We start from the raw sequence: 17,643 nt of genomic DNA, 5'->3' as shown, positions 1-17,643 counted from the left end.
AGAAGCTCTCACTTCACATACCCAAGGCTGCTGTCCCTTTCTCAGAAGCTATGAAGGGAGCATCCCCCTCCCTCTGGCAGTTCTGTGTAGCTGGAAATTTAGCCTTGAGCCTGTGGTTGGGTGGAAACTGTGGCCCTGTAGGAGCTTTTAGTTGCACTAGAACCATGTTTCTGTCCAAGCAGTAAAACTACGTGGGCATCTGCAAATGCTGACAGCTACATGGGGGGCAGAATGTTGCTAGCAGCTTGGGCTGTTCCACGGGTCTCCTCAGCTTCAGCTTTTTCATTGGGTGGAGCTTCGTACCCCGAGTTTCCCACGTGCCCCTCATCTGGATCCAAGGCCATGACAGGAATGGATTGCTGGAGGAAGGCTCTGTGGCCTGGAAGAGGACGTCTGTCCTGGAGACAACCAGCTCAGGGGAGCAAGAAAGGGAGGCTGGAATTAGGGCTCCTGAGGTGATGGGTAGTTGCTTGGACCTAAGTTCAGAGCTCTGCTGCATCCTGCTCGTGGGCATCTGTAGAAGACACTGAGGTCTCACAGTTGGATGAAATACAAAAAACAACCTTTGCAAGCTAGTTTAGTTTAACCTATGGAAAGAGACCAGCACCTGGATGGCATCCTTGTGGTCTGCATCACAGTTACACTCATTGCTTACAAGATAGTAAAATAGGCATCATGGAACACAGGGAAACATGCACAGAGGATGGCACCTGCAGATGGCCGAGGCTCTTTGGCCTGGCTCTTGTAGATGAGAGGAGTTTGTTTGCATGGCCAGGTTGAGGAAGAGCCTTCCAGGCAAAGGGACATGGGATGTGCAGAGGGTGGGGCGTGGCCTAATCAGTTCCTGATTACATGGCTGCGTGCTCCCTCCTCCACTAGTACCGACCTGTTGTTTTTCCACCAAGGTAAGCTGATGCTAGTTGGCCCCTGTTGGCCCATTGCCCTATATGGTGTGAAAACTCAGACCACTGGGCCATACATGGCAGTAGTGGTTCTACAGGGGGTGCCAAGGAAAGCATCAGAAGGTGCATCTTCTCAGGAATAATAGCACTGAAAAAGCCTGGCTTCAGGGAGCTTCGATGACTTGTCAAGGTCACAGAGCTTTGGAGCAGGGACTCCACTCCACATCTTACGGAAATCCAGAACCAGTTCTCCTAATAAGTCTGTGCATTTGCTCGTTGATTGCTGATTAGAACATAGGACAGTTTGCTGGAGCTTCAAGCTGAGAACATTCCTCCCTTTCCTTGGGCCCACTCTGCCCATTGATGGTCTGTGGCTGATACAATAGTGAATGCTCTATTTTTAGCCACTGTTTTCCACTGTGTGAAAGAGCCATTTTCCCCTCAAGTTAAATCTGAACTACTTTTAGCTGTCCTTGCCGAAGGACGTGGAAATTGGTTCCAGCAGAGATGTTTCCTGCTCACTGTAAAGGTTTTTGAAAGGATGTTCTGTATTAATCTGTTAGTCCCAGTATATTACTCATGAGCCTGAGCACTGCAGTCAAAGACACCGCACACTGAACTTTGTTTCCTTCAGGATTTTGGATTTCAGAACTTCCCAGTCTCCTCTCTGGGGTGCAGAGACTCTATGTGAACCTCATTCCATTTTAAAACCCCAAAACCAAAAACCCCTTCCTCCTTTTAAGACACTAGAACTATTGAATTACTGGCAAAGTTTGTAAAATCCGTTAATTGTATTTCCTGTCCTGTACTCATCTCTTTCCCATCCACTCTAATTAGAGTTTACATGTGGGTCAGATAACAGGAAGTACTAGAAACCAGATTGCCTTTCTCCTTTTCCTTTCCTTTTTAATAAGAACCATCAGAAATAAGCCCAGAGCGAGAGTTTCAGCGTCATCCTCTTAGGAGCCAAGGGAGCACACGTGCTAAGCATCCCAGTGCAAGGGGGAGCTGGATGGCCTTGACTGCCGCCTCATCTGATGCTTAACCCAAAGTGACCAGGGGCCGGTCCCTGAGGATTTGCCTGGCCTCCTTGCTGGACTCCATGCTTGCACTAGTGAAGAACATGGCCCCTCCTTCACAGTGACCACTGCACCTGGCAGATGTATGTCCTAGTGAAACCCAAAGGAAGCATGTGACCAACTGAGTGCAATTGTGTTGTCTGGCGCCCCTTTACTTGGTGGGGAGGTTATGTCCTACCGTGTGGTACCTGTTTTACAGCTAAAGAAACTCTCTGGGGTGCTGATTCAGCAGCTACATGTGAGGGACTGTGGACGGCCTCTCTGATACATCCAGGGAGATGGGGCCGGGGACCTCTTGACCAGGAGAGCCACAGGAGGCTTAGGCTGGTGTTTGGGTAGAAATGGGGAGGTAACTGAGCCTACTCCCTACATAGCCTTGGTGCTGTTGTCTGAGAGCGCGGGTCCTGGAATGAGGTTTCTTATGCTGTTAAAGGGGGTCACAGTTAGATTCTAAATGATGACCAGTTCACCACAGGTGCAGTGGGAACACATAGTCACAATGACATCATATTAGAAATGAGTCACGGTAGAAATATGGTATGAAAAGAAAAACCTTCAATTTCCTTGGTCGGGATTCTCGCTACTGTTGAATTCAGGTATTTTATTTCGCATGGCTCAGGGATTGATTCTTCTCTCCCCTTGCTCACTCACTCTGCCATCGAACATACACCGCGTAACTTGACTTGTGGCCTGGGTGCACGTACGAGTATGGCCGGGGTCCCTCAGAGAGCTCTGGCTAGTGGTGGAGATAGTCGGGTAGGTGATTAGTGCAGCTGGTGGGGAGAGAGGCATGCAGAGTGGCTGTCCAGGATCCAGGGTAGAGTTAGAGGCCTCCTGGTGGAAGCCTTGGGGGCTGTTGTACAGGGAGAGTGGGAAGAAAGCCCAAACAGTGAAGGAGTGGTGGCCAGGGAAAGAACAATAATGGCAGCCCAGTCTGCACAGATCACAGGGAAGTTTCCAAAGGGAAAAACAGGTATGGTGTGGAACAGGAAAAGAGGGACAGGTACGGGTGGGCATCTGGGGTGTAGCTATGAGGGTAAGGCTGAGGCAAGTGGATGGGAGCGGTGTGGAAGGAGCTTGAGTGGCCAGACAGGGAATGGAGCAAGTCAGAAACCTCAGTCTTACCTGAAGACATCGGGCAGAGTCTGGCCTCAAATGAGCCATTTCCTTGTCTTTCCAATAAAGTGAAGACTAGCCACTTAGGGCTTATCAAGCTGTGCAAGAGTGCAGTTGCTAGGGCTCAGTTGGCTCTGCCTTGCTTCTTTCATCTCTAGAATGGTCCATGGGAGAAGGTCAGTGGTCAGTCAGGGCAACATCCCGCTGTGCAGGGGAGGAAGCCGAGGGCCTGGGAAAGAAAGACCAGCATCAGTTGGTTCTCGGAGGGGCTGCCAAGACCAGCCTGTTCTTAACCCCAATCTTTCCCTAGGAGGGTGACCTTTCTTGGGGATCCTTTCACTTACATTCGGAATTATTTTTCTCATTTGTTGAAAACTTAATGGTAGTTTTTTGGGTTATTTTTTGTTTGTTGTTTTTTTGTGGTGCTGGGGATGGAACCCAGCGCTCTGCCCCCGAGCCACACCCCAGCCGGCAATAGTACATTTGATGTTTCAAAAATATGTAAGCATGAAATAAATGTTTTCCACCTTCTAAAGACAAAAAAAAAGTAGGACTCACCAATATATTTATTTATTTATTTATTTAATCTATTCATCATTTTAATCTATTCATAATTGTAGGGCATCTAGGCTGTTTCCAAAGTTTGGCTATTGTGAATAGTGCTGTAATAACATGGGTGTTTGAGTATCTCTATTCTTTCTCAGTTAACATTGCTTCAGGTATATGCTGAAGAGTGGAACACTGGATTGTGTGGAAGGTCTATTTTAGTTTTTTTAGGAATCCCCATACTGCTTTCCACAGGCGTTACACTAATTTACTCTTTTTTTTTCATTTTTCTTTTATTATTCATATGTGCATACAAGGCTTGGTTCATTTCTCCCCCCGCCCCCCACCCCCTCCCTTACAACCCACACCCCCCTCCCTCTCACCCCCCCTCAATACCCAGCAGAAACTATTTTGCCCTTATCTCTAATTTTGTTGTAGAGAGAGTATAAGCAATAATAGGAAGGAACAAGGGTTTTTGCTGGTTGAGATAAGGATAGCTATACAGGGCATTGACTCACATTGATTTCCTGTGCGTGGGTGTTACCTTCTAGGTTAATTCTTTTTGATCTAACCTTTTCTCTAGTACCTGTTCCCCTTTTCCTATTGCCTCAGTTGCTTTAAGGTATCTGCTTTAGTTTCTCTGCGTTAAGGGCAACAAATGCTAGCTAGTTTTTTAGGTGTCTTACCTATCCTCAACCCTCCCTTGTGTGCTCTCGCTTTTATCATGTGCTCAAAGTCCAATCCCCTTGTTGTGTTTGCCCTTGATCTAATGTCCACATATGAGGGAGAACATACGATTTTTGGTCTTTTGGGCCAGGCTAACCTCACTCAGAATGATGTTCTCCAATTCCATCCATTTACCAGCAAATGATAACATTTTGTTCTTCTTCATGGCTGCATAAAATTCCGTTGTGTATAGATACCACGTTTTCTTAATCCATTCGTCAGTGGTGGGGCATCTTGGCTGTTTCCATAACTTGGCTATAGGACTCACCAATTTAAACCCTTTAACATTAGTAAAGCTGAAATTAAAAGCAGATTTTCTTTTTCCTAAATAACTTTGCCCTGAATGATAGCAAGTGTCTTTGATGCCTTTAGATAAGAAATAATAGAAGCAAAGACACACATTCGCTAATTCCCCACCTCAGGGAGGGACTTTGAAAATAGAACATACTCATTTACTCTCATAGTTTCATATGGAAAAAAAAAACAGATTTAAATTATGCTTCCCTAAGTAGTTTTCTGTTTATGTGGAGGAGTCCTGTTTATGCACATATGTGACTGAATTTTCTCCTGTTGCAGTTTTTATGGCGACAAGAGACTCTCACAGTTGTGAGGGAGCTGCAGGTGGGATGAGGGTGCAGCGGCATTCTCCAGCGTCTGGGAGGCGAGAGATTCAGCTCTGAGCTGAGTGCAACCTCTACAGCTGCTGCACAACGTTCCCTCATTGCTGTTGGTTCTGATGTTGGAACCAAACACTCAGAAAAAAGCCACTGTAACATTTGCCCACTCTTGGGTTAAGGGAATGAAGGTTTAGAGTGAACCCAAAAGAGCAGATAATCAGATTATGTTTGCTGGAGACAGAGCTGGTTGTGAAAATAATTCCCATGTGATACTGCCCTGTTCTGGATCATGGAATCACCCAGCCTGGTGGAAGAACACTAGCTCTGTGGGGATTGTACTTTCCTTCTTCAAATGCTAGCACTAGGCAGATCTTAGGACCCATGGCTGAAGATACTTTGAATTTGTTAACTCACAGATAGAAGCTCCACCTTTTAAGAAAACCCAGGAGAAAAAAACAATCCAAATTGCATGAAAGTAGTCTAGTGGAAAGAGCAGGGGCCAGAGCCAGCACACCTCACTCTGAATCCTACCTCTGGCTGCTGGGGTGGAGAGACATCCAGACAGCTCATAGGCCGCAGGGCTCTCTCGTGCCTCGCGTGTGAATCGTAGTCATCCATGCCTTGAGAGATGCTGTGAGGAATAGTTGAGATTCCTGCAAGAGACATCCAAGCCATGACCAAATCCAGGGCCTCTTCTTCTTCAGAAGAAGGCTCTCAGTGGAGCATTTGTTACACACAGTCCTCTGAGCTGGGTATTTGGGAGAGGCCCGTATTTAGCCCTGGAGGGCTTATGTGTAAGTGAGGAAGACAGGACGTACAGTGCACAGGCTGGGGCTGCAGTGACTTTCTCACTCTTTCTGGAACGTCATAGGCCTAATGCCACCTTGATACTTTGATACTTGCTGTCCTTTTCTCTAGACCTCTTATCTCCTACCCTCTGCCATCTGCAGACCTCTATTCAAACACCATCCTCGTGAGGCATTTGCAGGACACTGTAACACTCCTGGTGCCGGTACTCCCCATCCCTCCCCTGGGTTTACTTTCTGTCACTCTCAGCAACTCTTACCTCTCAGTGCAAGCACCAGGATTTTTTTTTTTCACTCCTCCCACTGCCCTCAACAGTGGCTTATGGGCACCCAGTGAGTGGTAATGGGATAAACGAGTGGTGAAATCAGTTAACATCAGGCACACAAAGGGCCATGGGCAAAGCTGTGATGGCCAGAAGTGCAGAAGGTGCGTCAGGGACTGTGTTAGTCTCCTACTGCTTCTGTGACAAATGATTATAAACCTAGTGGCTTTGGACAACACACACCCATCACCTATGTGTGTATATGTCAGTTGCCCATGCATCTCCGAGTTAGAATTACATGGCATCATGGGGCCGCTGTCCCTCTGGTAGCTCCAGGAGGGGATCGCCCACCACTTTTCCAGCTTCCAGAGGCTATGTGGATTCCATGGCTCGTTCCTTCCTCGTCCTCAAAGCCAGCCACACTAGCTGAGCTTCTGTCACCATCACTCTGGCCCACTCTTTGACTTTTAGAGGCCTCCGTGGGTAGTCTGTGATGGCTCCCAGTTTAAGGCCAACTGATAAGCAGCTTCAATCTTGTCTGCATCTTATTTCTTCTTTGCCACATCACCGGATCTGGAGATCAGGACATGGACACCTCTGTGGTCCAGTGTTCTGCCTACCATCGGGTCTAGGAAGCGAGATGTTTTCCTTAGATCCTGAGATTTGAACTGCCAGTAACTAAATACAAGATGGGAACATTTAATCCTCACCCACTGTGACTCTGAGGCCAGGAATGAGTCAATGGAACTCAGATTCCAGGAGCTGAGCAAGAGTGCAGGGTGGGGGTTGAATTCTGAAGGAAGCTGCTGTCTGCCCCCTAGAGGGCCTGTGATCCTTCCTCTTTCTGCATGCAAGGAGAGAGCTGTGTGATAGAGGTGCCAAAAGATGGCAGATGCTCTCCTGGGATCTTCCTTACAACCACTTCCATATGTCACACGTGTGTGCAGCATATTCACACAGAGACTGTAAAGCCCCAATTCATAGACACTCCTACGACACCATGTCTACTTAATGCTCACTCACTGCCTCCCCTGTTTGGGGATCTCATTTCCCTGGTTCTCAGTGACCTCGCTTTCTTTCCGTCATCACACATCTGGGTGACTTCCCACCAGTAACAGACTTCCTGTGACAGAGACTGTACCCCCAGTTGGTGGTTAGGAATCTCCAGAGACGTGAATAGTTCGAGAAGGCCTGTCCTTCCTCACCTTTATCTTTGCCCCATGCTGGCTGTGATTCAGCTTCCTAGTTTGGCCCTCTTCCCTGACACCCACGCTGGTCCCCTGGGCACTGAACACCTGGACTGAGCTGAGCTGAGAGGTGTCTGGCAGCACTTCCTGTCCTCTGATTGCCTCTTTAAAGCAGGCTGTTCAACAGATGCCCTGAAGGGACAGCCTGCTCTCCTTGTGTGGAGCTCCTGGGATGTGGCTAGTGCAGCTGAGAAACTGGGCTTTTTGATGTATTTAATTTTAATTAGCTTAAGTGGGAACAGCCACAAGTGGCTGGTGGCTACCATGCTGGGCTAAAACTGGCCAAGCATGCTGAGGAAGTCCTAACGGTGTTTGTGGGAGGCAGAATAGTGCACTGGAACACAGCCTTTGGGCGTCAGACAGACCTGGCTTTAAACACTGGCTCCATGCTTATGATTTTGGGAAAGTCACGTGGTTTCTCTGAATCTAGTTTTCAGATTCAGAGTTTGCTCAGTGGTGTAGCAGGGAGTGGAGCAGAGCAGCAGGTACACTCTGACCTGGAGGGGAACAATATTTTACCTCTGATGGCTTAGAATTGTTGCCTGGTGGTAAAATGCAGACCTACTTTCTGTTGATTTTATTGGTTTTTTTTTCAATATTTTAAGACTGTGTACCTTGTCACGCTTGATCCGGGGTGGGCTGAGCCCCTCTCTGTCCATGCTGGTGCACTGTGGATGACCTTACGTAGTGAGGGGACTTGTAAAGAAAGGGGGGCAGTACAGTGAAGCACCCAGTGCTGTGCCACGCACACTCAGAACCCTGAGTGATTCATTCAGTAGTTCTGACTGAGCACCTACTGTGTGCTGGGCATGTGCTCAGGGGGATACAGCACCCTCTGAGTTGGAGCTGTAATAAATGGCAGCTCATACTTTTATTTTGAACTGCTTTAAGTGCTAGGGTTTGTTTTTAGCCTTTGCAGAAGGCAGCATTGGCTCACACAGGTGCACTTATGCTAGCCCCCTCCGTCCCGCCTTGTTCAGTCATGCCATATGCTTTGCTGCAGTGTTACTGAGGGCTTCCAGCGAATCATCGTTTTTCTCGGCCTCTTTCCGTGATGGTTTACAATGGCTCAACACAGTCACTCAAGCATATTAATCTGTGCTCTGTGGTCCATTTACAGAGTTGCACAGTCAGCACAATTGATTTTGAGAGCATTTTGGTCATCCCCAAAAGGAATCCTTACCCATTAGTACTCATTCCCCAGTTTCCTCTAATTGCCTTAGCCTTGGGAGACCACTAAGTTATCCTATGTCCGTGGATTTGCCTGTTCTGGACACTTCATGTAAATGGAGTCATATATCACCTGGTCTTCTGTGACTGGCTTCTTAGAATAATAACTTTCATTATTTCAAGATTCATCAGTGTTGCAGTGGGTACTAGTACTTTGTTTATTTTGTTGTTGGATAATATTCCACTGTATGGATGTTTGACTTATTTTTCTATGCATTCATCAGTTGATAGATATTCGAGTTGTCTCCACTTTTTGGCTATTAATTACAAACTATGAATATTTGTGTACAAAGTTTTGTTGAACATGTTTTCATTTCTCTTGGTTATGTACCTATGAGAGGAATTGGTAATAGGATAACTCTGACTGGTAATATGGCAGCTCTGTGTTTAATTCTTGGAGGAACTGAAAAGCCTATAAAATTTTACCTTGCCTCCAGTTTCTCTACCTCCCCACCCATACTTCCTGTTCCGTCCTCGTGGTTACAGCTTTGCTAGTGGGTATGAAGTCGTATCTCACTGGAGCTTTGACTAGTATTTTCCTGATGGTTAATGAGGTGCAGCACCTTCTCGAGCGTTCCTGGATTTGTATGTTTTCCTTGGAGCATACTTTGCCCATTGTTTAATTGGGTTATTTGTCTTCTTTTCCTGCCTTCCAATCTGGCCTGCACAGGACGCTGACATGCTAACCGGTGATGAGCAAGTTTGGAAAGAAGTCCAAGAATCCCTGAAAGCAATTGAAGAGCTGAAGGCACATTGGAGTATCCTTTAACCTGCCGTTGAGTGGGCTGTTGAGCTTGCTTCTTTATTGCTTGTAACTTGGTGCTAATGTGACCAAGGGCAGGGCTTGACCTCTCCATAGGCTTCATTCTGTTCCATGGCCTCAGGCTGCATCTCTGAGCACAGCTCAGGATTTGGGTGATGGGTTGGGGGGTGAGTGCCTTACCCCCAGCAGATAACATAGCCCTGTGATAGTAGGAGAGTAAGTAGTATTTTCTTTATATGTAAATGACAGCACACTCCTAGATCCCTTCCTCCAATGACTGCTTTCACCTCTGAGGAAGAATAACTTAGAATCTTCATAACTTAATACCACTGACCCTCAGGCCCAGGGACTGCATAGCAGTTCGGCCATGACTACAGTAGCAGGGGACATGAGTGATAAGCCGTGCAAGTGGGCGCAGTTCTGAGCACAAGGAGACAAGCACATGATGGAGGCTGTCCAGGAAGGCCCACTGGTGCTTGACCATGTTGGAGGTGTCCTGAGTCAGGGACAAGATTTGGGTGGTCAGAGGCGAAGAGGGAGGCCACTCCCAGGAGAGGCTTACTTATGAGCAAAAATGTGACCAAGGCAAACTGTAGTCAAGAAAGAGACGTGAGAATTAAAAAAAGATTGCCAAAGTCCATCAGCTGTCTTGGGGTGATTATATACCAGGCACTAAGACAATCTGCAAAGGTTTTTAATCTACAGACAGTGCTTTTAAATAGTTGTGAAGGGCAGGAAAAGTGAGTGGATGGATATTCCGACTTTTAAGGGCGAAGTATAATTTAGAAATCTATAGCCCAGTGGGTTTGTTAGCAGTCTGACTAAAGAATCTAGACTTGGTTACTAAGAGGAACATAAAAAGAAAACTGTGACCACCAGGAGGTTGCACAGATTCACTAGAACAAGTACACATAAGAGTTGTGGGTTTCTTTGGTAAACTTTGTAGCTGAATGTCCTAAAGGGATTGAAAAAGATGAAGTCAAGAGATTTATATTAGAGCCTAGCAGAACCAGGCATCCTGCTAAATGGTCTGATATCTATAGTGAAAGAATAATGCTAGTTGAAGCATCGTCACTCTGGGCTGCTCTGTTCCCATCTCAGCCTCTTCAGCCTTGGATGTTCGCTACCTTGAGTGAAGACACAGAGCACAGGTTCACCGGTGCTACAGGTGTGTAAATGGGAAGGGTGACTGAGGATGGGCAATCGACTCAAGAGCCTTCCACCTGAAAGGCAGAAGGGCGACTGAGCTTTGAAAGGTCAAATGTGACCAGAGTGCACATAACACCTTCTGTTTGGGTCAGAAAGCTCAGGCCTATAAATATGCATGAGCTTAGCAGCAGAACACGCAAAAGAATTGTAGAGCCATGGTAAATAGCCAAATTGAGTGGAGTATAAGACTATGATGTAACTCTGCATGAGACAATTGTGATCTTGGACTGCATTCATAGAAACAGAGACTGCAAAAGGACATTGGGATATTCATAGCTGGAATTTTATATTTCAGCCAGGGGTGGGACATAGTAAGAGGGACGTAGAAAACTGAATGAGGAGTGGAACAGAGTTAAGGAGAAATTTGAAGTCTTACCGATCGATGGGTCAGAGACACTGGAAAAAACAGCCAACTCTGGGAACAGGAGGTCAAGTTAATAAGTTCAGAGGTCCATTACCCTGCAGAGGAGTGGACTTGCTCTCTGTGGTCTAACGAAACAGAATTAGGGTCCATGGATGACCAAGCTATAGTTCAGTCTTGACTGGGTAAGGTTTTACTGGAAAACTGACTCTGTGCCAGGTACCTAGCCAGTCCTAATCTACCTTATGAGTCAGAACTTAGAAGACACAGCCCTGCACTTACAGCTCTCATGCACAGTAGGCAGTAAATAGGCAAATTAATACATGCTGTGCTTTGGATGAGTGTCCCCAAGTGCTTGGTCCTCAGGGTAGCACTGTTGGGAGGTGTGGCAGGACCTTAAGAGGTCCAGTGGGAGGGCCTTAGATCATTGTGGGCATGTCCTCAAGGAACCCTGGTCTCTCAGTCACTCGCTGCTTCATGGCTTGAGATGTCAGCACTTGCTGTAACACATGTCCCCATCATTGCCATCTGGTGCCCTCACTAATGAGGCCACCTGATCTTGTCTCAAGAACCATGAGACAGAGTAAGCCTTTCTCTCTTTTACAAGTAGGCCATGTCAAGTATTTCTTTACAGAGGTGCAAAGCTGACTAATTCAGTACATACTTCACTGAAGAGATGTGTCTATAGAAGCATCAAAGGCACCTCTGTCAACTGTGAGAGGTCAAGGGGGTTTCACAAAAGAGGTGACAAGTTCTCTTGTCTGGGTGCCTTGTCCGGAAGGATGAACAGCAGTTCCCCAGGCCAATGATGAAGAGAGGGAAGAATTGTGTACAGAAGGCAGCATAGCACACTGTGGAAAGATGGACGGCTGGTCAGTATGGGAAGAGGGGTGCCTGGCCAGCCGTAAATGCCATGTGCAGATTAGAGTTTCTAGGTAACAGGCACCCAGACTGATGGTAAGCAGAAGAATGGAATTAGATGAGCAAGCTCTCCATGGTCTGATAGTCTTTGAGTATTAGGAAGTTGACTAATTCTGAAGTGAATCTGTACCCTTTTCTCTTTTCCCTAATCTTCTTATGACCATCTCAGTGTATTCAGAAAAAAAGTACCTGTCCTGCCCATGGCCCATCTGTTTTCTGTGGTGGGCTTTGTAGCCCTGCTTTGGTCCGGGGCTCAGCTCCTGATGAGAACAGAGTGACTTGTAGTCAACACTGCACAGGTGCCAGGGACTATTCTTTAAGCAAATATATGTCTGCATTAGCTTGGGGAAAAGCCTCTTAGCATTATTCCATCTCTTTGCTCACTGGGGTGTTTTATAGGAAGGTTTTGCCTGTTTGCCAGGAGACAGTTGCCAGTTTGTGGAAGGAGATTAGCACTGGTCCTTTCCAGCTTGTTGGGGAGACAGTAGATGTATCCCATGAGTGGCCACAGAGCACCATGTAAGACTTGGCACCTCAAACATCTGTCAAAAGAGTTGGAACACATAGATGCAAATAGGCAAATAACAGTGGAAGTCAAACAGCACAATGTTAAAATAAGGTGCATGTCTTGCCACAGAAATGTCTAGCATTGTGTAAGAGATAGTCATTTCTCCTGAGAGTTCATCAGGAATGAAATCCTGGAATGAAAAGCCACAGAGGTTAGCCCAGCAATCTGTTACAACACCAGTATATTGCCTAAGAAATCCCTTCCCCGGCCCCTGGGGAACACATTCAGCAAACTGTAAACATCCATGTCAGGAGAACACAAAGAAAAGCACTTACTCACTTTTCTTCAATAAGTGAGTCTCTTCTGGAACCAGAGGCAACTCAGAGCCAGGACTTGTCCTAAGATGCTGGGGTGCAACACAAAGGACCCTCAGCTGGGCTCTGAGGCCTTTGAAATTCCACCAATGAAGTTGTGCTTTGGGGTAAGGTGTTCTGCCTCAGCTAAGAGGAAAACGTATTTCCTGTGAGGGTTCGTGAAGATACTCTGCTCACACAAGTAGCTTGGTTGGTAGTAAAAGCATTCACTGATGTGTTGGAAAGCAGTTCCCTGAAGGTGTGAAGACAAGAAAGGAGGATTTACCAGAGAGCGGATAAGGAAGCCTGGCCTGCTTGAGCGAGGATGTCCACGAAGGCTTGAATTGAGCTGAGTTGGGTACAAAGCAGTGGAGCAGAGTATACTGGGATGTGAAATGTGAAGAGACTGGGCCCTACAGAAGTGGGGGGGGAGCAGTTCCTTCAAAGCAGAGCCACCACCCCTTTTCCTTCAATCTAGCTTAGGTCAGAGGTCATGGCAGGAAGGCACTCAAGTCTGTGTAGCTGTACTTTGTACATGCTACTAAATGTTTTTCCCCTGTGCTGATGACACTCACAACTCTGCCTGGCTCACAATAGAGCACAGAAAGAATATTTTCAGGGCTGCTGGAATGGCTCAAGTAGTAGAGTTTCTGTCTAGCAAGTCATGAGTTCAAACCCCAGTACTGCAAAAAAACAGTTTTCATTTTATAGTCAATGTTTTACCTTACAGTAACATGAGGCATTTTTATTTCTGGCTGATCTCAAAGCACTTTGACTTTGTCAGAACCTCAAATCTGACAAACAGCAGAGCTAGCTTACATTGAATCCAGGTTTATCCATCATCAAAGGCTGTGCCATTTCTGCTACAGCTGAAATCTCTGTCTCCCCCAACTGGAATTGCAACTTAGGAAAGCAGAAGAGTGTGGAGGGGTACTGGTGGAGGGTGAGGGTAAGGAGGAGTATGGGACAACCCCAATCCAGTGTCCCCTTGGCCTCCATAAGTAGAGCCTAGCAGCATGGCAGGTCCTACAAATTCATCTTAAACTGTGCTACCCAGGTAACTCACGTGGGAGGGATTCAAGCATAGTCTGTGCATCATGTCTTCAGCGTCCTGATGGCCTCAGTGAGACAAGAGGGATTTCCAGTATGAGGTTAAAAGCTGCATGTTGGTAATATACTCCTGGAGCGAGTTTTTTCTCGCTCCTGTTACTACCACCCTAACTGGCCTAACTGGGGGCAATAGGAGGTGCAGAAAGGACAAAACTGGGATCAGGGGCGTTGGGCACTCGAATGGAGATGCACAACAGCCTTGTTGCTTCTTTTACTTCTCTTTACTCTGCTTCTTTTCTCTTTCTTTATCCTTTAAGGCCTTGTTCCTAAAGTCATCTTTTCAATTCTTTAAAACCTCACTTCTAAAGTCTTCTTTTCTGTTCTTTAAAGTCTCTTTCCTTAGACTCTCTCTGTCCCATGTTTTCTCCTAGCTTTTCTTTAGCGTAATCTCTCTTAGAGTCTTTGCCCTAAGACTTGCACTGGCCCATGTTTTCTTTAATCTCTCTTAAAGTCTCGATGCTCAGACTTGCAGACAAACAACAGCAGCCACGTCTAAAAACTGCATTAGCATAACTCTCAAAGTCTCCATCCTTAGACTTGCGCTGTGCCAGGTTCTCTTTAGCTTTTCTTTAGTGTAACTTTTCTAAAGCCTATGTATAAAGTTCTCAGTGCAGAAAGCTGCTCTGGTGGAGACACAGCAGCCAGCGACAGCATCAGCCAATCAAAATCCCCCGTCAAAAACCCCAAGTCCTCCTTCAGGGAGTCTTTTATATCCAGTGTAAACACAGAGGTGGAGCAGCAGTTCTCAGGTTGGGGCGTGACACTGTAACAGGAGAAGCCTGCATTCCTATTCTGTAAACGTAAACGACGTAGGAAAAGCGGTTGTGCTGCATCTTGCCTGGGCTTCTCATAACCTGCTCCCCACACATGCCTGTGGTCTCTGCTACCCAGGGTGCTGAGATCAGACAATCAGTGGAGCCCAGGAGCTTGAGACCAGTCTGGACAACACAGCGAGGTTGTACCTCTTACGGTGGAGGGGGTGGGGGCGGGGGCGGGGGCGGGGCAGAGGCGCACCAAGGCTCCGTGAGACTCCGAATTGACTTGTAGTTTACCAGAACATCAGTGTCGCTGAGAAGTAGGTGCAGGGACTTCCCGTTGTTTTGAGGCACCGTTTCCCCTTGCTCACATTTGTGCTCATCAGTCATGTTCTTAATCTCTTCTTTTGCTCTTGGGGGTTAAAATACGAATGCCTTCACTTGGGTGAGTATAGCCTGGGGTCACTTTTGCTTTATAATAAAAAATTTAATACAAGATTCAGAGGAAATTAATTTCTTCCAATCACTGCTCCTAGTGTGCGTTGCAAATTTGGATGGGCTTGGTTTCATGCATGCCCAAGATGCAGGTGACGCACAAGCTAAGGCTTCAGGTCAGTTTTTACACAGACACTAACAAAGTAAATCATTTCAAACTGAGCTAGATCTTTACTGCTAAAAGTTTCATAACTGACTTCGTTCATTGCATGACTTTGTTTAAGAAGAATGCATGTAGAAGTGTGAAGAAAGAATGGTTCTCTGGATATTTTAATCTCCCTTAGGCTTGGTGGGAAGATGATTTGTTGTTGTAAACAGAATTTTCTCCACAGAGCTGCCACTTAAACATGCCTTTGTTTCTCAAGTGCATTTCCAGGCAGCTCCTCTGTGCACACCACGGGTGCTGGGAGCTCTTCAGCTTCCTGGAGAATCTGTCTTACTTTGTTCTCTCTCCACGAAGACAATGAGTCCTTAACTAAGGTTAACAACAGAGTGGGAGCAGGTTCTGGCCATGTGCCAGACCATCATAAGCCGCAACGCTGAGCGGCTTCCCGATCTCAACGTGTACCAGCTGAAGGTGCTGGACTGTGCCATGGATGCCTGCATCCACCTGGGGCTGCTGGAAGAGGCGCTGTTCTACGGTATACGCACCATGGAGCCCTACCGGTGAGTGTGGAGATTCAGGGGCAAACCACCATGCTGGGAAGAATTCCGACTGCACCTTTAGGCTTCTCAGGGTGTAAAACCAGGCCTTGCTCTCTTCACTCCTTTGTTCACTTATGTATGCAGTTGCCAGCATTTGCAAAGCTCCTGTGCAGGCACTGTGGTGGCACAGAAAATAAACAGACACTGTTTTGGTGTGGAGCAGGTGGTTATGGTGTGGTATGGAGCAGGTGGTTATGGTGTGGTGTGGTGTGGTTCTTGCAGGGACCAGTGCAAGCATGGGGTGCTGAGTAACATGTGGCTCTGATCTAGCTCAGCACACTGTGTCCAGAGCTTCTATTGGTCCAGGTGAGGAAGGCCAGCATGCACCTGGGCTATGACTGGCAGTGGTGATGGTGCCTTCTATTTGTCAGGTGACATGGCTGCCACAGTGCTTTGTTAGACTGAAAACGCAAGGAGAGACAGGCAAGGAGATGGCTCAATGGCAGCATAGGTTTTATCTAGGAAACAGATCCTGAAGAGGTGGGTCTCTAACAGAAGCTAGAACCCACTGCTGCTTACAGACACGGGGAGGGGTAGATATAGAAGGTTGGTAGAAAAGCACCCGGAACAAGCTGGGCAGGCAAAATGTTTCTTTTTCTCTCTGTCTCGGTCTCTCTCTGTCTCTCTGTCTCTCTGTCTCTCTGTCTCTCTTTCTCTCTCTTTTATGGGTAGCTAAGGAATGCCATTGAACTAAGGAAGATAAGCTGTGGTTAGATTGCCCGATTGTTCCATTGTCCCTGGCATCCAAAGATAGCGGTTAACAGCTGTCCCTGGCCTCTTGGAGATAGAAGGCTGAAGACAGGTGCTTACCATCTAGGGTGGGGAGGGGAGGCTGGCTGAGATTTTTGTAAGCCAGTGTGAGTGATCAGAAATGGTGTCTGGTCCTAACAAGGCTATCCTTAGTTCCACCCTACCATTCCTGCCTTTTGAGATATATATATACTTTTTAGAAAGGGATGATGAAAATCGGGTAACTGCTACCTGCTGAACCAGGCCATTAGGGGTCTCTTAGGGGAGAGGGTATTGGCAGGGTCTTCTTGTCTCAGACAGCTTTCGTAGGCTCAGTGGAGGAACAGTATTGTATTGACCTGTTTTGGGGTTGTATCCTAGACAAAGGCATGGAGCCCCTGGGAAACAAAACAGGAAAACAATTTCAAAATACAAGGTCCTAAGGTTGGGAGAATGAAGAAAAAATAAGGGGTCCCAGTAGAGGGGTCATCCATGGCGTCCACTTAGCCCAAGCAGACCACTGAACCCAGCTGTCTGTCACTTGTTGGAGATCAGAGGCATATTCCTGGAGCTTTCAACAGCATCACGGACAGTCCCCGACTGGTTGACATAAAAACAGCATTCTTCCTATAAAAGAGGGATGTTCCCCGCTTTCTAGCAGTTAGGAGGTCACACCCTAACATACTTTCACCTGGCTTGCTGTTTAGCCACCCGTGACCCAGGCAGAGAACATAGGCTGCCCCACTCAGAGGATCATGGAGCCAGGGGAAGGAACTACTGGGGATTCATCCTTCCTTCCTCCTTCCTTCCCTCCCTCCTTCCTTCCCTTCCTTCCTGCCTTCCCTCTTTTCCTCCCTCCTTTCCTCCCTCCTTCCTTCCCTCCTTCCTTCCCTCCCTCCTTCCTTCCCTTCCTTCCTGCCCTCCCTCTTTTCCTCCCTCCTTCCCTCCCTCCTTCCTTCCCTCCCTCCTTCCCTCCCTCCTTCATTCCCTTCCTTCCTGCCCTCCCTCTTTTCCTCCCTCCTTCCCTCCCTCCTTCCTTCCCTCCCTCCTTCCCTCCCTCCTTCATTCCCTTCCTTCCTGCCCTCCCTCTTTTCCTCCCTCCTTCCCTCCCTCCTTCCTTCCCTTCCTTCCTGCCCTCCCTCTTTTCCTCCTTCCTTCCCTCCCTCCTTCCTTCCCTCCTTCCTTCCCTTCCTTCCTGCCTC

General features: G+C 47.2%; 1 protein-coding gene across 4 annotated transcripts in view; it reads left to right on the top strand.

Annotated features, from left to right (window-relative positions):
* Smyd3 (SET and MYND domain containing 3) overlaps positions 1-17,643 on the top strand; it is a 567,702-nt gene that overhangs the window by 460,913 nt on the left and 89,146 nt on the right. For all 4 annotated transcript variants that reach the window (XM_074048805.1, XM_074048803.1, XM_074048802.1 and 1 more), the window contains exons 9-10: positions 9,203-9,290; positions 15,499-15,673. In XM_074048805.1, coding sequence (XP_073904906.1) covers positions 9,203-9,290; positions 15,499-15,673 — 263 coding nt within the window. The remainder of the gene's footprint in view (positions 1-9,202; positions 9,291-15,498; positions 15,674-17,643) is intronic.

The sequence above is a fragment of the Castor canadensis genome, chromosome 11 (genome assembly GCF_047511655.1).
Source record: "Castor canadensis chromosome 11, mCasCan1.hap1v2, whole genome shotgun sequence".
Taxonomy (NCBI): Eukaryota; Metazoa; Chordata; class Mammalia; order Rodentia; family Castoridae; genus Castor; species Castor canadensis.
This window is presented reverse-complemented; position numbering and strand designations above follow the sequence as displayed.